This window comes from Schistocerca nitens, chromosome 1 (assembly GCF_023898315.1).
Source record: "Schistocerca nitens isolate TAMUIC-IGC-003100 chromosome 1, iqSchNite1.1, whole genome shotgun sequence".
Taxonomy (NCBI): Eukaryota; Metazoa; Arthropoda; class Insecta; order Orthoptera; family Acrididae; genus Schistocerca; species Schistocerca nitens.
This window is the reverse complement of record NC_064614.1, coordinates 1299290488-1299310613: the sequence shown is the minus strand read 5'-3', so window position 1 is coordinate 1299310613 and position 20126 is coordinate 1299290488. Positions and strand designations below refer to the sequence as shown.

At 45.5% G+C, this 20126-nt stretch overlaps 1 protein-coding gene across 7 annotated transcripts in view; it reads right to left on the bottom strand.

Annotated features, from left to right (window-relative positions):
• The window catches only part of LOC126202245 (phosphofurin acidic cluster sorting protein 2), a 732246-nt gene that overhangs the window by 187193 nt on the left and 524927 nt on the right, over positions 1-20126 (bottom strand). For all 7 annotated transcript variants that reach the window (XM_049936847.1, XM_049936849.1, XM_049936850.1 and 4 more), the window contains exon 3: positions 11518-11607. In XM_049936847.1, coding sequence (XP_049792804.1) covers positions 11518-11607 — 90 coding nt within the window. The remainder of the gene's footprint in view (positions 1-11517; positions 11608-20126) is intronic.

The window sequence follows — 20126 nt, the reverse complement described above, 5'->3', positions numbered from 1 at the left end:
TAATGGAGCGATACACCTGGAGTGAGTACACTGATATGGTTGGTGCGTACTACGTAGCGCACCACAACGGACGAGCTGCACAGCGGGTTTATCAACAACAATATCCTAATCGCCATATCCCTCATCAACGTGCTGCGTGAGACCGGGTCATTTAGCAGATTACCTGGACAGGGACGCCGTCGCACGGTAAGAACGCTGCAATTTGAGGAAGCCGTCTTGCAGCATGTGGAGCGGGATCCTTCAATCAGCACTCGTGCAATTGCACGTAACATGGGGACGAATCAGACGAATGTAAGAACAGTCCTTCGCGGGCAACTGTTACGTCCATTTCACTAACAGCGTGTCCACAACCTGGAACCAGTTGATTATCCACCCAGAGCACAGTTTTCGCAGTGGTACCTGTAACAGTGTGAAATGCATCCTACATTTCCATCTTCTGTATTGTTTACCGATGAAGCTACGTTCGGACGTGATGGAGCCTTCAACATGCACAATTCGCATGTTTGGAGTGAGGATAACCCACATGCCACAGTTACTAGCGCTCATCAAGTGCGGTTCTTCGTTAATGTGTGGCTCGGTGTTGTTGGGGACTGTTTAATTGGGCCGTATCTGCTACCTAGGCCATTATATGGCAGACACTATAATTTTCTCGCCAGAGCATTGCCAGAATTGCTGGAAGACGTCCCGCTCCCTACAAGACGACGCATGTGGTTCCAACATGACGGGGCGCCGGCACATTTCAGTCGTCGTGTTCGTCGATTCCTGGACAGACGGTTCCAAGAAATGTCGATTGGCAGAGGTGGTCCTGTACCATGGCCTGCTCGATCCCCAGATATGTCCCCTCTGGACTTTTTGTGTGAGGAGAGATGCGCAACCTTGTTTACGCAACTCCTGTTGCATCAGAAGATGATCTGGTTGCCCGCATAGTAGCAGCAGCAGGAACAATTCAGGATATTCCTGGGGTTTTTGCCCGTGTCGGACAGAACATGATCCGACGGTGTAATCTTTGTTTACGTGTCAATGGAGGCATTTTTGAAAATCTACTGAAATTGGGTTGCATATTGTGTTGTCTCTTGGTCTTAAAAAATAGAAAAGTGTTTGTTTGTTTAATTAATTTGCCGCCAGAGAAATCTTCCTCTACCGGTTTAAATACTCCTCATAGAAAAAAAATGACATTAAGGAAAAATATTTGTTTTGATGTCCCCTACAACCTCCCAGAGTTTGTCGGTTTAAATACTTTTCACCCTGTATACTATGAAGGACGTTCGCCTGCGCTTCCGTGGGATACGGGAGTCGCAGGGAGAATGACTGCAAGATGAGGTGTGGACTAGTTGAAGCTGCAACACTTCACGCCTGCCGTCTTCGCCGACGGCGATGGCGTCTTCCAACAGGATAACCGTCCGTGTGAAGTCGTGCAACAGTTATTTGAGGCCCATAAACTCGTGTTTATGTCTTGACGTTTACACTCGCCAGTGGAACAGGTCTGGGACGCTTTAGGGTGGCAGCTCGGTGTCCAGAAACCAGCGGCCCGTAATCTGCGAGAACTGCGTGAGCTGCGGGTAGACATCTGGTGCCGTGTGACGTGGGGTCGCTCCTGTACTGCACTACGAAGGTGAACCAACACGCTTGGGCACATGGTCACCACGTCCTAGTACATCAGTGTACTCAAGAACTGGTTAAAACACTGATCGGGAAAATTAGGTGGAATTGGCAAGTTTGTGAATAAGGCTTCTCTGGCGGTGAAACTACATTCGCATTTTGCAGTTCAAGAAAATAAAACGGAAAAATAACTATTAGGACTAGTAATAATAACTGTGAGTAGATCTCTACAACTCATATAAATTAGACCCTTCGATACCATCTGTCGACTTTAACCAGTGACGTGATCGTGAGTTACGAAGTGGAACATAAACACGATTTCAGAACTGCGATCATGGCGTCTCAACAGTGAGCTCAACACTAAACTGGAGGGACTACTCTAAGCGGCCAAGCCGTGACGCAATACGTCACAGCCGCCATGATATGTCGGGGCAAGCTGTCAAATCGTTCTACTAAACATAAGCAACGAAATTACTGCTACTACGTGACGCTATCTGTTTATTTTGTAGCCCAATGAAAGAAAAGCCCGAAAGTCGCAAACACATACAGTACTAAAAATCCCGAATGAACGTCGCCAATATGGCGTACCCGCCAAACGCCGCCACGGTGTTCTATGCAAAGACGGCGTCGAGTAGTCTCTCCAATTCTGTATTGGCCTCGCTGCCTCTCAATCACTTGTTCCCAATGCAAACACCAACAGCATTACCGGAAACTACTAGAGCCACCAAGCAAAACGAACGCCTCGTCAAAACCTCCCGCCACCACTACGTCAGAGGTCGAAGCCCACAGGAGATATCGTTGGTTGAAATAGAGCCCTGCAGTCCTGTTATTAGTGGAAATAATTTTATGAACTTCTTTATTAACTTTATGTAGTTGATTCCAATAATATATTCGGAGGGAGTACGATAAGAGGAACCCATAGACGAAATCTGTAAGTGCAGCAGTTCGTAATATACGGAACATCTGTGTACACCAGCGATTGGTATGAAACTCACAGGCGAGGTTCAGTGCCGTAAAGACAATTATGCACACTTAAAGAAACACGAATATTTTCTTATACACACTTCTTGGTCTATTGAACAGTTTGTTCAATAAACCAAGGCACACCAATCCATGTTCCAAGCCTCCACCAACTGATGGTGTAGAGTCGACCGTATGACAAACTGCCTATTGGCTTCTGTCTCGGGTTCTTCGGCCGACGTTCATCTAATGATTTTTCTGACGTTTCGCCAGCACGAGTGGCTGGCATTGTCAAAGCTTCACCCTCCATTGCCGGTGGTGAACGGGAGCCGAGCTCGCGGGCGCAGACTATATGTACCTGGCGCGCCAACGTCCGAGGGCTTCTCCGCGGTCATTTCCGGTGCGGTTCTCCTCTTGCTACCTGCGACGGTCGTTCGCTGCAGTACGGGAAGCCAGGATCCGTTGACCTTAAGGCTTTCCTCTTTCTTGTTCAAACTGTTCGCGTGTTTTTGTATTTCTACAGCTTCTCTGAACAAGCGCGTGTGATAGTGGTTCTCTACAGCCAGAACTTCCGTGTCGGCGAATTTTATTACGTGGTCGGTCTCATTCAGTGCGTGTTCTGCCACGGCCGATTTCTCCACCTGCCCCAACCTGCAATGTCGCTTATGCTCCTTGATCCTGGTGTTAATGGATCGTCCAGTCATCCCGACATAAACTTTTCCGCATGTGCATGGTATGCGGTATATTCCCGACATTGAAAGTGGGTCTCTTTTCTCCTTCGCCGATCTAAGACACTCTTTGATCTTCCTTGTCGGTTTGAAGATCGTCTTTACGCCATGTTTGCGCAATATACGGCCGATTCTGTCCGTCACTCTGGGAATGTATGGCAGAAAGGCCGTACCCGACATTTCTTTTTCTGGTTCCTTACTTCGCCGAGTGTTTGGCTCAGTTACACTTCTAATATAATTTGTGGAGTACCCATTGCTCCTCAGGACTGTTTCCAGGTGTTGCATTTCTCGTCTGAGGTGTTGCGGCTCACATATTCGTCCTGCTCTCGTTACGAGCGTACTAATCATGCCCCTTTTCTGGCTCGGGTGGTGGTTTGACAGTTTGTGCAGGTATCGGTCCGTGTGAGTCGGTTTTCGATACACGCTGTGTCCCAGGTTTTCGCCGTCCCTTGTGACCAGCACATCTAGAAATGGCAGTTTCTTGTCCTTTTCTACTTCCATGGTAAATGTTATGTTGGCATGGAGGCTGTTCAAGTGTCTTAGGAAGTCACCGAGCTGTTCTTCACCATGGCTCCACACCACGAAAGTATCATCGACGTACCTGTACCACACCTTAGGTTTGCAAGTGGCCGAGTCCAGTGCCTGTGCTTCGAATTGCTCCATGAAGAAGTTGGCCACCACTGGACTGAGAGGACTACCCATGGCGACGCCTTCCAGCTGTTCGTAGAAGTCGCCATTCCACGTGAAATAGCTCGTGGTGAGACATGCATGGAAGAGCTTTCTGATGTCTAGCGGGAAAATGGAACCGATGTGCTCCAGAGCGTCACTGAGTGGCACTTTCGTAAATAACGAAACAACATCAAAGCTGACCAGGATGTCGTTTGGTGCAAGTTTCAGTTTCTTCAGCTTCTCAATGAAATGTCCTGAGTCCTTAATGTATGTGTCGGTCTTCCCCACGTGTGGTTGGAGCAGAGAGGCCAAGTGTTTTGCCAGCTTATATGTCGGTGATCCAGGAGCGCTAACGATCGGTCTCAGTGGAACGTTGTTCTTATGGATCTTGGGTAATCCATACAGCCGAGGTGGTAGGGCTTCTGTGTTGCGCAGGTTTCTCTGTATGTCCGCCGGCAGAGAAGACGCCTTGATCAATCGATTCGTATTCCGTGTGATACGTTGCGTCGGATCTGCGCTTAGTTTTCGGTACGTCGTCGGATGTAATAGGTCTCGGATCTTTTGCTCATAATCTTCGGTCTTCATTACGACGGTCGCATTCCCCTTATCGGCAGGCAGTACCAATATACTCTTGTCGGCGTTGAGATTCTTAATGGCTTGTACCTCTTCTTTCTTCAGGTTGCAAGCTGGCGGTTTTGCTCGGCGCAGTATCCTGGCTGTTTCCGTGCGTATTTCCTCTGCCCTTTCACAAGGAAGGGCACGAATGGCTGCTTCGGTGTTGGCAATGATGTCCTCCATAGGTATGGTTCTCGGGATGATTGATCAAGGCGTCTTCTCTGCCGGCGGACATACAGAGAAACCTGCGCAACACAGAAGCCCTACCACCTCGGCTGTATGGATTACCCAAGATCCATAAGAACAACGTTCCACTGAGACCGATCGTTAGCGCTCCTGGATCACCGACATATAAGCTGGCAAAACACTTGGCCTCTCTGCTCCAACCACACGTGGGGAAGACCGACACATACATTAAGGACTCAGGACATTTCATTGAGAAGCTGAAGAAACTGAAACTTGCACCAAACGACATCCTGGTCAGCTTTGATGTTGTTTCGTTATTTACGAAAGTGCCACTCAGTGACGCTCTGGAGCACATCGGTTCCATTTTCCCGCTAGACATCAGAAAGCTCTTCCATGCATGTCTCACCACGAGCTATTTCACGTGGAATGGCGACTTCTACGAACAGCTGGAAGGCGTCGCCATGGGTAGTCCTCTCAGTCCAGTGGTGGCCAACTTCTTCATGGAACAATTCGAAGCACAGGCACTGGACTCGGCCACTTGCAAACCTAAGGTGTGGTACAGGTACGTCGATGATACTTTCGTGGTGTGGAGCCATGGTGAAGAACAGCTCGGTGACTTCCTAAGACACTTGAACAGCCTCCATGCCAACATAACATTTACCATGGAAGTAGAAAAGGACAAGAAACTGCCATTTCTAGATGTGCTGGTCACAAGGGACGGCGAAAACCTGGGACACAGCGTGTATCGAAAACCGACTCACACGGACCGATACCTGCACAAACTGTCAAACCACCACCCGAGCCAGAAAAGGGGCATGATTAGTACGCTCGTAACGAGAGCAGGACGAATATGTGAGCCGCAACACCTCAGACGAGAAATGCAACACCTGGAAACAGTCCTGAGGAGCAATGGGTACTCCACAAATTATATTAGAAGTGTAACTGAGCCAAACACTCGGCGAAGTAAGGAACCAGAAAAAGAAATGTCGGGTACGGCCTTTCTGCCATACATTCCCAGAGTGACGGACAGAATCGGCCGTATATTGCGCAAACATGGCGTAAAGACGATCTTCAAACCGACAAGGAAGATCAAAGAGTGTCTTAGATCGGCGAAGGAGAAAAGAGACCCACTTTCAATGTCGGGAATATACCGCATACCATGCACATGCGGAAAAGTTTATGTCGGGATGACTGGACGATCCATTAACACCAGGATCAAGGAGCATAAGCGACATTGCAGGTTGGGGCAGGTGGAGAAATCGGCCGTGGCAGAACACGCACTGAATGAGACCGACCACGTAATAAAATTCGCCGACACGGAAGTTCTGGCTGTAGAGAACCACTATCACACGCGCTTGTTCAGAGAAGCTGTAGAAATACAAAAACACGCGAACAGTTTGAACAAGAAAGAGGAAAGCCTTAAGGTCAACGGATCCTGGCTTCCCGTACTGCAGCGAACGACCGTCGCAGGTAGCAAGAGGAGAACCGCACCGGAAATGACCGCGGAGAAGCCCTCGGACGTTGGCGCGCCAGGTACATATAGTCTGCGCCCGCGAGCTCGGCTCCAGTTCACCACCGGCAATGGAGGGTGAAGCTTTGACAATGCCAGCCACTCGTGCTGGCGAAACGTCAGAAAAATCATTAGATGAACGTCGGCCGAAGAACCTGAGACAGAAGCCAATAGGCAGTTTGTCAACAAGTGGCCACGAAAGCCTCAACAATTTTGAGTCGACCGTATGTCTGGTTCCGGTACCCCTATCTCCAAGGATGGCATCCTGGTAAGCAACTTGACAAACTGGGCAGCATGTTTGTTCCCTGGCATCCCAATGAGACCTGGGGTCCAGACAAGAAGAACCAACCGTCCATTTTGATGGAGGTTACAGAGGATATTCTGGATAGCCACAATCAATGGGTGCCGAGGGTAGCAGTGGTCAATAGCCTGAAGACTGGTCGGGGATTCATCGCCAATTTAGAATGTCTTGCCGGTGCAAGAATGTACCTGGCTGAAGGCTCGAGCATTGGGCACAAATTCTGCAGTGAATACACTGCATCCATTCGGCAGGGAGCATGGTTCACTGCACCTTGCATGTGTGTAAGCAAAACTGGTTTGTCCGTCGACTGTAGAGCTGTCAGTATAGACCACTTTCAAACCCAGAAATGCAACAACAATGGCCAGGGAAAGGGGAGCGAAACCCACAGAGTCAACAGTGTTCTGCTCCAAAGGACAGGTCAAAAGATCCTAGGGTGTAGTACACACAATAGGGATGTATCAGATTGCTCCCTGACAGGAGGTGACAGTGGGGGAAGTTGGAGTTCAGAGCAGAGAGACTTTTAGAGAACTGTGATCATGACTCCAGTCCTGGGCTGCTGTTGTGGGATGTGAATTTCCCTACCAGAAAAAGGAGATTGTAGTTCAGATGCTCAGGAAGCAGCGTATGTGCATAGCCTGGCTGAGCAGAAGCTGTTGGCATCTGATCTGTAGTCCTAGAACCCAGCCTCAGTGAGCAGGCTGTTTGTGGGGCTGGTCTTAAAGACACTAGTCGCAAGTCAGATCCTACAACGATGTATCAGATCCTGCATACAAAATGCTGATGGCAATGCTGAACCATATACCACACTCCCATAATCAGGATGGGACAGGATCAGATCTCTGTAAGGCTGCAAAAGTATAGATTGGTCTGCACCCCAGCTGGTGTTACTGAGGCAGCAAAGAGCATTAAGATGTAACCCACATGTTCACTTATGTTCGCCAAGATGGGGAACTCATGTCAACCAGACATCTAAGATCAGTCATGGCAAGCCTATAAACACCAACACATTGAGCACCTGGTCATCGAGGTAGAGTTCTGGTCGTCGATGGACAGTACGACAGAATTAAGTGTGTCACATGTCTTGGCGCTTGAAAACTGGAAGCCATTGGTGAGAACTCAGAACTGCATCTTTTCTGTGGCACTGTGAAGTAGGTGTTCAGTAACTCCCACAGTGGAGGAGCAATACAGATAGTGTTACACTGCAGACTCTACAGCTGCAGCTAGAGCAGTGGTCACAGTTCCACTGCGCAAAAGGTTGCGAGCACGGAAGTAATCCAGAAAGTAAGGGTGGGAAGAGGTGAGAAATTTGTGTAGCGACTGTGTTCTGAGACACTTCACCAATGGGAGGGAAATACACGTTACAGACGACAAAATCCAGACACATCCTCACACAAACAGCCACAGCCTCCGTGTCTTATTGCGTGACATGTGTTTACTATAGACAGTCCAGAACGTACTTCTAAATTCTATCGCATACTCTATCACAGTCAGCTCGATTCTCGCAGTAGCTCTGATAGCTTTAGAGGGTAGAGGTTTGCAATGCTGGGAAGCAAGTTTCCTGGAGGGCAATGCAGATAGCAGGGGAAATGCATAAGCGACATGTTAGCTCAGGCAGGTTCCACTTCAGGATAGCGCTATCGGTACCCTGTGGGGGTGTGAAGAGACCAACGACGCAGGTCCTGCCCCAGGGTCGTCTGCTGCCCCCAGCTGTAGGATATAGCACCAATACACACTGATTCTGAAGCAGGTAGTGTGGAGGAATCCAGTACCACAAGGAACTCTGTCTCAGGTATACAGTTAGAACATGTGGGGTCCGATGGCATGGGAACCACTAGAACCACTTTCATGTTTGAGAAGCTCTTTCTGTCCCTCTTCTCCTTGGATGATTTCTGTGCCCCTGAGGATTTGTCTGACTTAGTTTAGGGACAGAAGAGGAACATAAAGTCCTACCTGTTGTTCCTTCAGCCACTGGCTGATATCCGGCTGCAGAACAGCAGAATCCTGGAAGAGGAATGTCCCGATGCACCTGTTCCTAGAGAGAGAGAGAGAGAGAGAGAGAGAGAGAGAGAGAGAGAGAGAGAGCAGAGAAGGATGTTTCTTCTCCAATTGGGGTTGGGGATAGACGTCCACGGTGGGTAAGGAGTCAATGCTCCTACAGTACATGTGGGGGAAGCATTAGGAGTGGGGCTCCCCAGCCACTAGGAGTGGCTGTAGTCGAGTGACCCCATGGCCCGACACAGAAGTCACAAAGGGCTAGGGTACTGGCCTAGAAAGGATTATGATGTAGCTGTAGCGAACATCATTATCATACAGCAGGCAAAAGATCACATTTCTCCTTGACGTCCTCATAGATGAGTTGGTCAAGAGTCTTCTATTCTTGGATTTTCTTTTCTCTTCAGAAGGAGGACAGGGCGAATGGTGCTCCCAGCACCTGACATAGACGGGGGAGGGGCAGAAGGAGCATTCGTGTGCAACTGATGTATAGAATCCCTACAAATGGGGCTGGCCTTACGACGTGAAGACGCGCCCGAATCTCGTGCATCTGAAGACTGCATGGGAAGGGGGTATATATGGTTACACATCACATCAAGAAAAAATCGCTTTGACCTTTTCAGATACAGAATCACTTTCAAAGGCCAAGATTAAGGCTTCAGAATCAGCCCTATTGTCTTTTAGTCCCACTGGGAATCATGGATATAATTCGCACCCAGTCGGTCCAAATTGGCACATACATCATCAGTCTGTTAAAGGAGGTCACGGTGTATTATTATATCGTGTACGTTATTGAGAGTTATTGGGGGAGGGGGGGGGTTATAGTTACAGGAGTGTCACCCAGCTTGCAACAGGCGAGCTGCGCTCGCGACTGAGCAGGGGAAGCTGTTTTAATCAGAACTGAACACTTCATTTTCGAAATCGCTGCTACTTCCCCAAACCTGTCCTCAAGGTGTTCAACGAAGTATAATGGCTTTGTGGCCAAAAACTAATCCTTGTCGGTCCTAGAGCAAACTCTTATCTGTCCTCTTGTCTCCCCACAGACGTCACCCAGCCACAACAATGGCTACCTGGCCAGTAACCATTGCCCAGAGTCCCCAGTTCTCAGCCACAATGGGCTACTACTCCTTGGCATAAGTGGCAGGTTTCCAACTTAGGCACCAACAGTCTGTTCTCTACGTGATCAGAGGGCCTACCAGCATGCAGGTACTTGACCACCCTGTCACAATGGCATCTCTACTGTGCTGGGTTTTGGGTGTATCGCTTTTGCAAAAAGTAAGGGTCCAAAGAGGAACGCAAAAAGGTGGACTGTACACTGCATTTGGCGACTTTCCCTGCACAATCCGCACTTCTTTAAAATTTGGAAGAGGAATGGTAGGTCTAACCCAACAATACGGAGCATCTAGGTTACGATGAAAAATTGTATGAAGCGTAGGAAGAAAAACGAATGTCCAAAATAATAAACCAAATCCAAGCATGGCCGTCATCAAACATACCGTCGAATGGAAAGGCAGTAAAGAAAAGGAATAGTAGAAGGGTTGGCACAGAAGGGGAAGTAGCACTACAAGGATCAGGGTACGGTGTTGCCAAGGCACGTACTCACAAAAGAAATGTGAGCTCCCCTGGGAAGTCCGTTGTATACCTGGCGACATAACATGCCCATATAATAGGCCCACTGATTAATATACTAACACAACCCATGTTGAATATCTCCATCAAAATTGGGATCTGGGTGCACGTGAGGTTTACGGCTTCTACCACTATATTTACCGGATGTCTTTCCTGGGATAAATGCGGCCAGGACGCTCGGCTCGCCAACCGCCCCCTCCTACAGCCGTGGCGAAGAAAGGCTGTACTCTACCTTCAGTGAGGCCAATAGTCCAGTCTCACCGGTTTATGCCACAGGCTTCACCTTTAACATCACTTTACTCATTAGCTTTGCCTACAGTAACTTTAACATACTGAAGGATGCATTTAAAAGCAGTCCAGAATTCAGGCTATGGGTTGTTGAGAAACTAGCTTACTTGACTGACAGCACATCCAAGTCTTCACTGTGCCAGCAAACATCAACCCACCTACAGCCTTGTGGACTTTAATATTTTCCATGGATTACTTGTCTTAATTAGCAGGGCGACATCCAAAGTGCAACTATAAATTGCAATCAGTAGATGTTGCATGTAACTTCCAGTTGCTCACGTTGAAATTTTTGAAAAAGCGACTAATATAGCTCTCTTGACAGATGAACAGTTCTTTAGTTTCACGGACTTATCGAATTTCCAATCCTACAAAGTAACTGGGATGATCAACCGAACCATTATATCTCAGTAAATCATCTTAGTTGCATTAATTTGTGTTGACAGTTCATTTTTTTACGATATTGTGAAGTTTAATTTGAATTCTACAGTAAGTTTGTGATATTTATTATAATGATCCCTCAGTATGCAAACCTCGGTAGAAAGACGTGCTGATGCAATGTGATTATCTTCTGTATAATGATGGAATAATGTGAACTAAATGTCACACAAAGGCCCAAGAAACATACGGCAAACTTTACTTGATACTGTGTGCATTCAACGAACATTACCCTCTTTTCCTCCCCTTGCGCCACGATTTCTGAAGAGGTATTATAAATGTGAGACCTCTGAACCATTCTCTTGTTTTCTTAAGACCTTTTATGCTACCGTTTCTAGAAGAATCAGGCAAACGTCTTTTTACGCGTGAGTACTTAATGGGGTTATCGACGTAGTGTGGCGAGTAAACGGAGTACACATTTCATATACTGAAATAACTTGCATTCCTCATTAACATGGTTGAGTGTCGACACTGACGACAACGCAAACCACTTATGATTACTCCTGTTATGCGATGGAACAAGAAAAGCAACGACGTGGGCGGGTTTCCGTGCTGCGTGCGCTCCGCTTTTACTCGCTGCGCGCCGCCTTGCCATCCTCCCTTACCTGAAGCGAGAAGTTCAGCTCGAGTTCCGTGTCCAGAAGGCCATTGGGCGGCAGGAGCATTTCGTTGGAACGCAGCGTCCGTTTGGAACTCTGAAACACAAAATGACGTACACACTGACTAATATCTATAAACGCAAAATTTCTGTAAAACAAAGTTAAACCTATATCAGCACAGCCGCCGGAAATGTTAGCCACACTACTAAGAAACAAATGCAGACCCTCTGCCACATCGCCTATTATCGAAAGCGTCTTTATATATTAAAATTCAGCCTGCGTACGTTTGTGCTCTCGAAAGTCGAAAAGCAGTCTGTTGACTGACTTGAAACACAACATTTCTTGCAAATACACGGTGTTTTTATGTCCCTATTTTAAAAGATATATACTACGTATAAATAAATACGTAATGTATATGGGGGAAACGTTGCTGCCAAAAATCTCAAAAAGCACTCGACCGATTTACTTCAAATTTTAAACCATACTGTATTAAACATTCAAACGCACATAAAACTAATTATTGTTTTAAAGAATGTAAAGGTTTTCTGTTCAAACCGACTGCGAGAAAGAAAATGCTCTGCTGTATAAATGTGCAGTTTTATGTCCTTTGTCGCAGCCACATTTAAGTGCGATAGTAAGACTTGTAAATCATTAGACAAATTGTTTCACCCATATATACTGTTTATAATTGTACATCTATTTTCACACATAAATTAAATACACAACAATTACTTGTTTTGTTTTCGTTGTCGTAGACGTATTTCACAGAATAAAAGGAAAGCAGGACTAGCAGACCAGCTCCCATAAATACTTGAAACGTGTGTTTTCGTTTCTCTTTGTTTTCCATTGAACCACACAGAACCATAGCAATGTGTGGCAGGTCCCAGCTAGTTTATTTATAAACCAGATGCGGCATTTTTGCAATATGAGAAGAACAGGTGAAGGTTAGACTCACATGTAATGCACCAAGCCATCCAATGGATGTGACATGAATAAAAAGTACCTTAGCTATGAATGTCCTTGCAAATATTAACTATGGAGGGTAATCTAATGAAAATGAGGCAGAGCGAAAAAAGTAAGTAAACTTCATCATTTCAAAAATAATCGCCATAATTATTAACACAGTTATCCCACTGTGAGCTTGATGGCCAATGTCTTCATGGGAGAAATGTTTGTGGTTGCCTGTGGAACCACGACTGTACCCCGGCGAGCACTTCTTCGTCCAAAGCGCATCGACGGCAACAAATGTCTTTCTTCAGGGCTCGAGAAACATGAAAATCGAATGGTCAGAGGTCGGGGCTCTGTGGCGGACGTGTAAGGGCTTCCCTGCGGAGCTTCTGCTGCATAATCGAATCTAGAGGCACACCAGCTCCGTGAAAGCCGTGTCCAACTTTTTGTTTGACTGCAAGGGTTCACTGCTCAGTGGCTGTGTGGAATACGGTGCGACAATTAACGCACAGCGGCACGTGGACAATTGCAAAAATTGAAGAGCGCCGTCAAGACGGAAGAATGTTGACAGACTGTATCGCTCTGTCACATGATAGCGCCGGCCAACTCGCTGCCAAGGTTGTTTCGACTATCCACGTTGCGGAAGCTCAGGGAAGCTACCTTTGTGAAATTACTTCACGTTTATAATGTATACGTTTATCAACGTTCGACATGTTGTGCGCATAGCTTCCATGAAGCCAACTTAGGACTATGAAGTTAATAGTACGAACACTATCTCAGAAAAAGAGTTAAGGAAGACAATTTTAATGAACTACCTGAAGCAAGCAGATAGGCACATATTAAGCTAAAAACTAATCTCGACGATACAGTGTGGAATTTCAATCTGATTGCCGGTGGTGAATTACACAGATGACCTCACAGGGCCAGGTACAGTCACCAGTAGGCCATATCAACGCAACTGATGTACCATTAGCAGTTTTACTGATTCATCCATTAACCTTACTGATAACAGGATCTTTACATCCTGGTTCAAATGGCTCTGAGCACTATCGGACTTAACATCTGAGATCATCATTCCAATAGACTTAGAACTACTTAAACCTAACTAACCTTAGGACATCACACACATCCACGCCCGAGGCAGGATTCGAACCTGCGACCGTAGCGGGCGCGCGGTTCCAGACTGAATCGCCTAGAAACGCTCGATCACTGCGGCCGACTCCTTTACATCCTCTTTCACATTTAACGGAGTAGTCTACTTAAAATTATCGTTTATTTTAACCTACACATCCCTAACTATGACTTTAGCGAAGTTACAAGATTTGTCTGTAACTGGAAAGTGCAACTGCAAACCAGACCTTAATTGGACCCATGAAGTTATGCAGTTATCACAGCAGTTCCTTATCGCAAATATTTGTTTATTCAATTGTCGGTTCCAATCATTACCAATATCTTCAGACTGATCTCTCTTCTTGAAATTAACACAGTAAGCAAATAATTTCATAAAATTGGTCTATGTCACCTCTAATCGACAGGATCGGTGTTTATGTGCACCATTTTATTTGAAATTTCGCGTACCACCACAATCTCTAACCCTTAGCCACCATTCTTACAAAATAAACGATTCGCACCGAATTCTAGTCTATGACTAAAACCATCTCGATAATTAGGGCATTTATTTCCCAACAGTTACAGAAAGAAATATTCTGTGGCAATGCCGGTCTCTGCAGGTTTTTATTACCTAGATACAGCTTTCCTCCAGATGACCAACCTTTCTTTTCCTATTCCAGTTCGTGACTCTGGAAATTACCGCCGCGCATTTTTTTCCCGTAACTCTTCAGCACGTATTACGATGTGTGGCCGAGCAGAACATTCGCTGTCTTAGTTCTGTTAATGGCAAAAAGTCTTCTTTCAAGGAGAATATTTTCTTTCCAATTGTCGATTTACAGCACACTGCCCGAACGTGCTACACGGTCGTACAAATCTTCTTCCTACCTTGCTCTCACTCTGGAAACAATTCTTGAACTGGCATGACTTGATACTATATTATAAAAGACAATTAAAATCACATTTGTACGTTCTGCAGCAATTTTTGTTTATTAACAGACCGGTTTTCGTCTTTTTACGGCTTCCCTGTAAATAGGTGACAACTGCATGATACAACAGCAGCTGAAGTAACCACGGGACAGAGACGGATACTCTTATTACCTACGTTACGTCGTTTACAAATGTGAAGTTTATATTGAATACACGTTTCGTACAAAAAGAATTTTACAGTTGGTTCCACTATTTTAACTGTATATTTTCCACGCAACTGAAACTAATCGTTAAATTTAATGAACAGAGGAAAAGAACTAAATTGTGTATGCTATTTTTACGCCCAATCTTAATTTTGCGAATAAATAAGAACTGAAATTATTTATCATTATTATTTTGGTTTTCATCGACACAGTGTTTGCATCTGCTTCTGCATTTCATCTTCCACGTCCGTCTGAAAAACAAACCGGGAAATAAAGCAAACAGTTCACATTTTACTAAACGTTGACTGTGCAGGTACACCATGTACGATCCGAAAACAAGCAGCCGCCCAACACGTTCTTCGCTATTGGCAAGCAGGCGGGGAAAGCTGCGCGCTCCGCAACATGGAACGATCCTTAAAACTTGTTCACAACCGAGTAAGGCAGCAGAATGTTAATCGGAAAGGGAATTACTTGAACAAATAGCTAAATCTGTCACTACCGGCATACAACGAACCACTACATCTGCTGCGATATCCTCGAGCCTCGCCCGGTGAAAGCACTCGTAAACCGCTTAGCGCAGAAGCGGCGTGTGCATCCCTGCAACCTGCCGCAGCCTTCAGTGGTCCTCCGTGTTTGCGCTACTCTGGAGAATTTGTGACGTTATCTAATAGTTTGCAAACGGGCCCCACAGAGAAAACAGAGGAGGCAATTACAGGCCAAAGGAGCGGCACTAAGCAGGACAGACTGTTCCTACTGGACTTCGTGGGTCGTCCAAGGACGTGATCTTGATCTCCACAGTTTACCTTTCCAAACTACTCGCTCAAATTTGGAGGTGTGGTATTACAGGAACTTCACGCAGTATAGTTTCCACAGCAAAAGTTTATTATCTGTTTGCAGAAGAGGAACAATGACGCCAGAAGAACAATTACTTAAATAAAAACAAATTAGTATAACACGTCTTTAAATCTGACCTAAAAGTATAAAAATTTCTCCTAGGTCCATACACATTCCAAACCTCATTACGTTAATTCCGACAATTTGTAGTTTTGAGTTTTTAATAGCTATGGAGAGCCTCGTAACATTTAGAACTAAACACGCGAGGTGCATGAAACAGATAATAGGTAGGTGGGGAACCATTCATGCATCAATTATGCATAGCACGAGTCCCACGTGATTCGTTCCACGTCTTACCATAGCTACTAATGATCCAAAATCATAATTTTTCCGAGTTACCTGTTTGGGGCTAGGAGAATTTACTTTTTAGTTCGATTTAAAAACATATTAAAAAATGTTATGTACTTTTTTTTACTTTTTAGTCTTACATGTGCGAAATTTTTTAATCTATATACATCTTGAGAAGGTCACAACAGACACACGAAAATTGACGACTATTTTCGTTTCTCTTCTCCTGAGTCAACCAACATATTGCTTCCTCCTTAGAATATCTTGCGAAGGACCATGAGTGTAAAAATTATGTAGATTCGAACTCATACACAGACTTACCAACAACCATTCTTCCAGTAAACCAAACGCGACTCGAACACAAAAGGGAGGAAATGGGAGTGGTAGGTCTATAGAAAGTACTCTCCGTCAAACACCAGGCAAGACAGCGAGTTAATATTGCATTGTCGTCAAATTCTGAGCTATGTTGAGAATTTGAAGTGTATAACTCGTCGGGAAGTTAGTTCACAATCAACTGCAGAATCTGTACAGTGTAGACAAAGACAGACAAGAGAGAGTTAACGTATGAGTAAACGTTATAAAATGAGTCATAATACATAAAATTTGGTTGAAATTTCTCCAGGCGTCCCTGAATTATGCTTTTATATCACTCCTTTTCACCCCCGCCCTCAGCAGTAGGTGTGCAACGGAAGGACGCAGGGCTATCTGTCAGGGTAATTTTTTTCCAAGTAGCAAGTCATAGGTGTGCCCAGGCACCTGTAAATTGCTTCAGGCACCTATAAATCGAATGAGTTATCGCACACACTTTCTGCGCATGTCGGAGCTGTGACGCAATCTGCTAAGCACAGTCACACCGCAGGAACTGCAATTGCGCTATCACATGGACCTACGTCTGTATAGGAAGGAAGGAAGCAGCATTTGGCTCGAGCGATTTAGGATACTCACGGAAAACGTAATTAAAGATGGTCATGGTTAGATTTGAACTATCGTCCTCCCGAATGCGAGTCCAGTGTGCCAATCACTGAGCCACCTCGCTCGGTCGAACCGTAAGGTGGAAGCGGAATTGTACAGCTCTGAACTCTTCCGGCCGTGTGAGTAGCATACTGTGGTCCAACAGAATTCCTAACAAACTCCCAATTTACCCCTTACGGAGACATATTCCTGAATACCAGTCGGCAATTGCTGTCTTACAACTCCCGAGGTATGTCCCAAACCTCCAGCGTCAAAATTAAACATATCGTATGGGGTCCTAATGTATTTTGAGAGCCGGCCGGTGTGGCCGAGCGGTTCTAGGCGCTTCAGTCTGGAACCGCGCGACCGCTACGTTCGCAGGTTCTAATCCTGCCTCGGGCATGGATGTGTGTGATGTTCTTGGGTTAGTTAGGTTTAAGTAGTTCTAAGTTCTAGGGGTCTGACGACCTCAGATGTTAAGTCCGATAGTGCTCAGAGCTATTTGAACCATTTTTGTATTTTGAGATAAGAAATCAACGGCCAGAAATGAATACTTCGGGAGATACGCAATGTTGAATATTTACACTGCTTATGCTCCTGAAAAGGCGTTGGTGGCAATACATTAGAGAAAAGGGGGGGGGGGTTATAGAACTGTGATGTGTCCACGATAGTTTTTTCCTCCTCCTTATGAGGTTACATGTAGTCGGCATAGGAAACACAGTAAAAACTGAAGATGTAGTGGCCAATAGTGTCTTGGTTTGAGAGAGAGAGAGAGAGAGAGAGAGAGAGAGAGAGAGAGAGAGAGAGGGGGGGGGGGGGGGGGGCAAAACTTTGTGCGACTCTGTAACGCATGCACTAAGAAAGACAGATAGGTTAGTCTGAACATTTGTTATGGGCTGAAGTTGTAGTTATATTGTGCAAGTTATAATGTCAATAAATAACTAAACACTTAATTCATGTATTTAGTTTCCCACTTCAATGCAGTCAGTTCTTAGTCATGCATATTATACTGACAGTAAAACGTTTGAGACACACTGTAAAAGCACTGGTGATCAAACGATTAAAATGGATTTGGTGAGGTCCTGTGGTCACTTCCGGAGCAGTTTCGGTGTAAATTTGTTTCCCCTCACAGGATGAACAGAGGCCTTTAGCACTGACAAGATAACGATCCGTAATAAACGTTAAATTCATCGTCGATCCATTTTATGTCTTCCGCTAGCAATGTGAACTGCACTCTGTTTTTGGTGTATTGTTATGGTGGACTCGCAGCCAGCACTGATGGCTCCTCGTGGCGTGTGCCATAAAGACGCTCGTGAGCATCACTTGGTTTCGTCCGAGTGACTGGAAGGAGATGCTCGACCAGGGTCGGTTTCAAGGCCGAAGCCGAGAGGGACCCCTAGGTGCAAGATTCGTGTACAGTGCGTAGCGCAGTTAATAGCGAAAACTGTCACGGCAGGAAGCGTCCGGCCCTGTGCACGAGGATTGGGCGGCTGCATTATGTAAGCTGAAGTCAAACAACACACTGTGGACGGATTCAGAGTTTATTCGTGTTTCACGCGAATTTCTACAACCTCTCTGCAGGTGCATTTTAACTAATACTTCTATTTAGGTGTTTCTACTAGGAGCCAATGTGTCAAACTTGATTGCCTTCACGTATTTTTGCTTGTATATCATTCTGATTGTATTCTGATATTTCACACAGTTACTATTTTCGTCTCCTCATGGGTTTAGAAACGTCCCCATTCAGAAAACGGAAGGAAACGAACGAATCTGAAATATTTTCGGAGGTTTTTGACGAGGATTACTCCGATGTTCCTAGTGAGAATGAAGATCCGGATGGCTGCGTGAATGAGCGTTCTTACGGTTCTGAGGACGATTCCAGTGACAGTGACATCATTGACCTGTAAACAAGTGTAAGATGTTTTCAGGTAAGTCCGACAATTACGATGGAGGTGACTTGTCATAATTTTAACCGGGACCTGGCAGACCACGTTCCAGCCAACCGTACAACCTGCCTCCGGCAGACGGTCTCCTGTGGATCCTAGTTGTTGCAAGTCTTTCCACAGTCCGTCCCACCCTGTTCGTGGTGCCCCCGCTTGCCTTCCTATCAACACTACTTTTGGAATACCAGCATCTGACATCCCTGCAACTTGTCCAGCCCATTGAAGTCAATTAACCTTTGTTTTCTGTAAAATATTTGGCTGGTTCACCATAGCGTACGTTTCTCTCGCAAACATCATCATTCTCTATCGCACTGGAGCAGTTACTGTATTAAATGGTTCAAATGGCTCTGAGCACTATGGTACTTAACTGCTAAGGTCATCAGTCCGTTAGAACTTAGAACTACTTAAACCTAACCAACGTAAGGACATCACACACATCCATGCCCGGGGCAGGATTCGAACCTGTGACCATAGCGGTCGCGCGGTTTCAGACTGTAGCGCCTAGAACCGCTCGGCCACACAGGCCGGGTTACTGTATTATATGCCTTCATTTTAACTTTCGTTGACATTACTGTTGATGTCATAATAGGTTTTAGGCTGTTATAGGATCTGGAAGTATTGACAATTAGCTAGTTCACTTCTAGCAGTGAATTATTCCTCCTGTTAAAGTAGGTCCAAAGCATTTAAAGTTCTCAACAATTGTACACCTTTTTCCACCCGTAAATCCCCATGTACACTGTGGTTCAGCTGCCTGGTCAGTTTCACTTCTGTCTCTTCTAGTCCACCTTCCCTGTAGTACAGCTCAGTTCCCCCACAGTTATTCCTCATTTCTTCTCTTGACTCTGATATAGCTGTCATATACTCTGCATACGCTGTCATTTGCAGATTTTCATTTATACTTCTGCCCTTTCCTACTCTTTTCATCTCACGTACAACTTTTTCGTGTGCAAGGTTACGTAATATGAGAGACAACGCGTTACCTCGTCGTCCAGTAGTTCGTACTTCCACCTCCTTTGACATTCCCCTTTCGTATCTTACTTCAGCTTTCGTCTCTGTTTTACAGGCTTTTATAAGGTTGCCTCATTTCAACGCCCCACAGGTTGTTGCACAAGGTCAACTCTACGAATACTACAGTATGCTTTTGAAAAATATACTTGTGTGACGAAGACTAGTTTTTCATATGCCCACACGGGTGCCATTGGTAATATATCGTCAATTGTACGTGGGCGTGCTGAAAAGTAATGCCTGCAAATTTTTTATGTGAAAACTTTTAATAACGTTTACTTCAAGAGGTTAAACATTCTACATCTTTATTCTTGGTGTTTACACATTTATTTCTCAACATATTGAC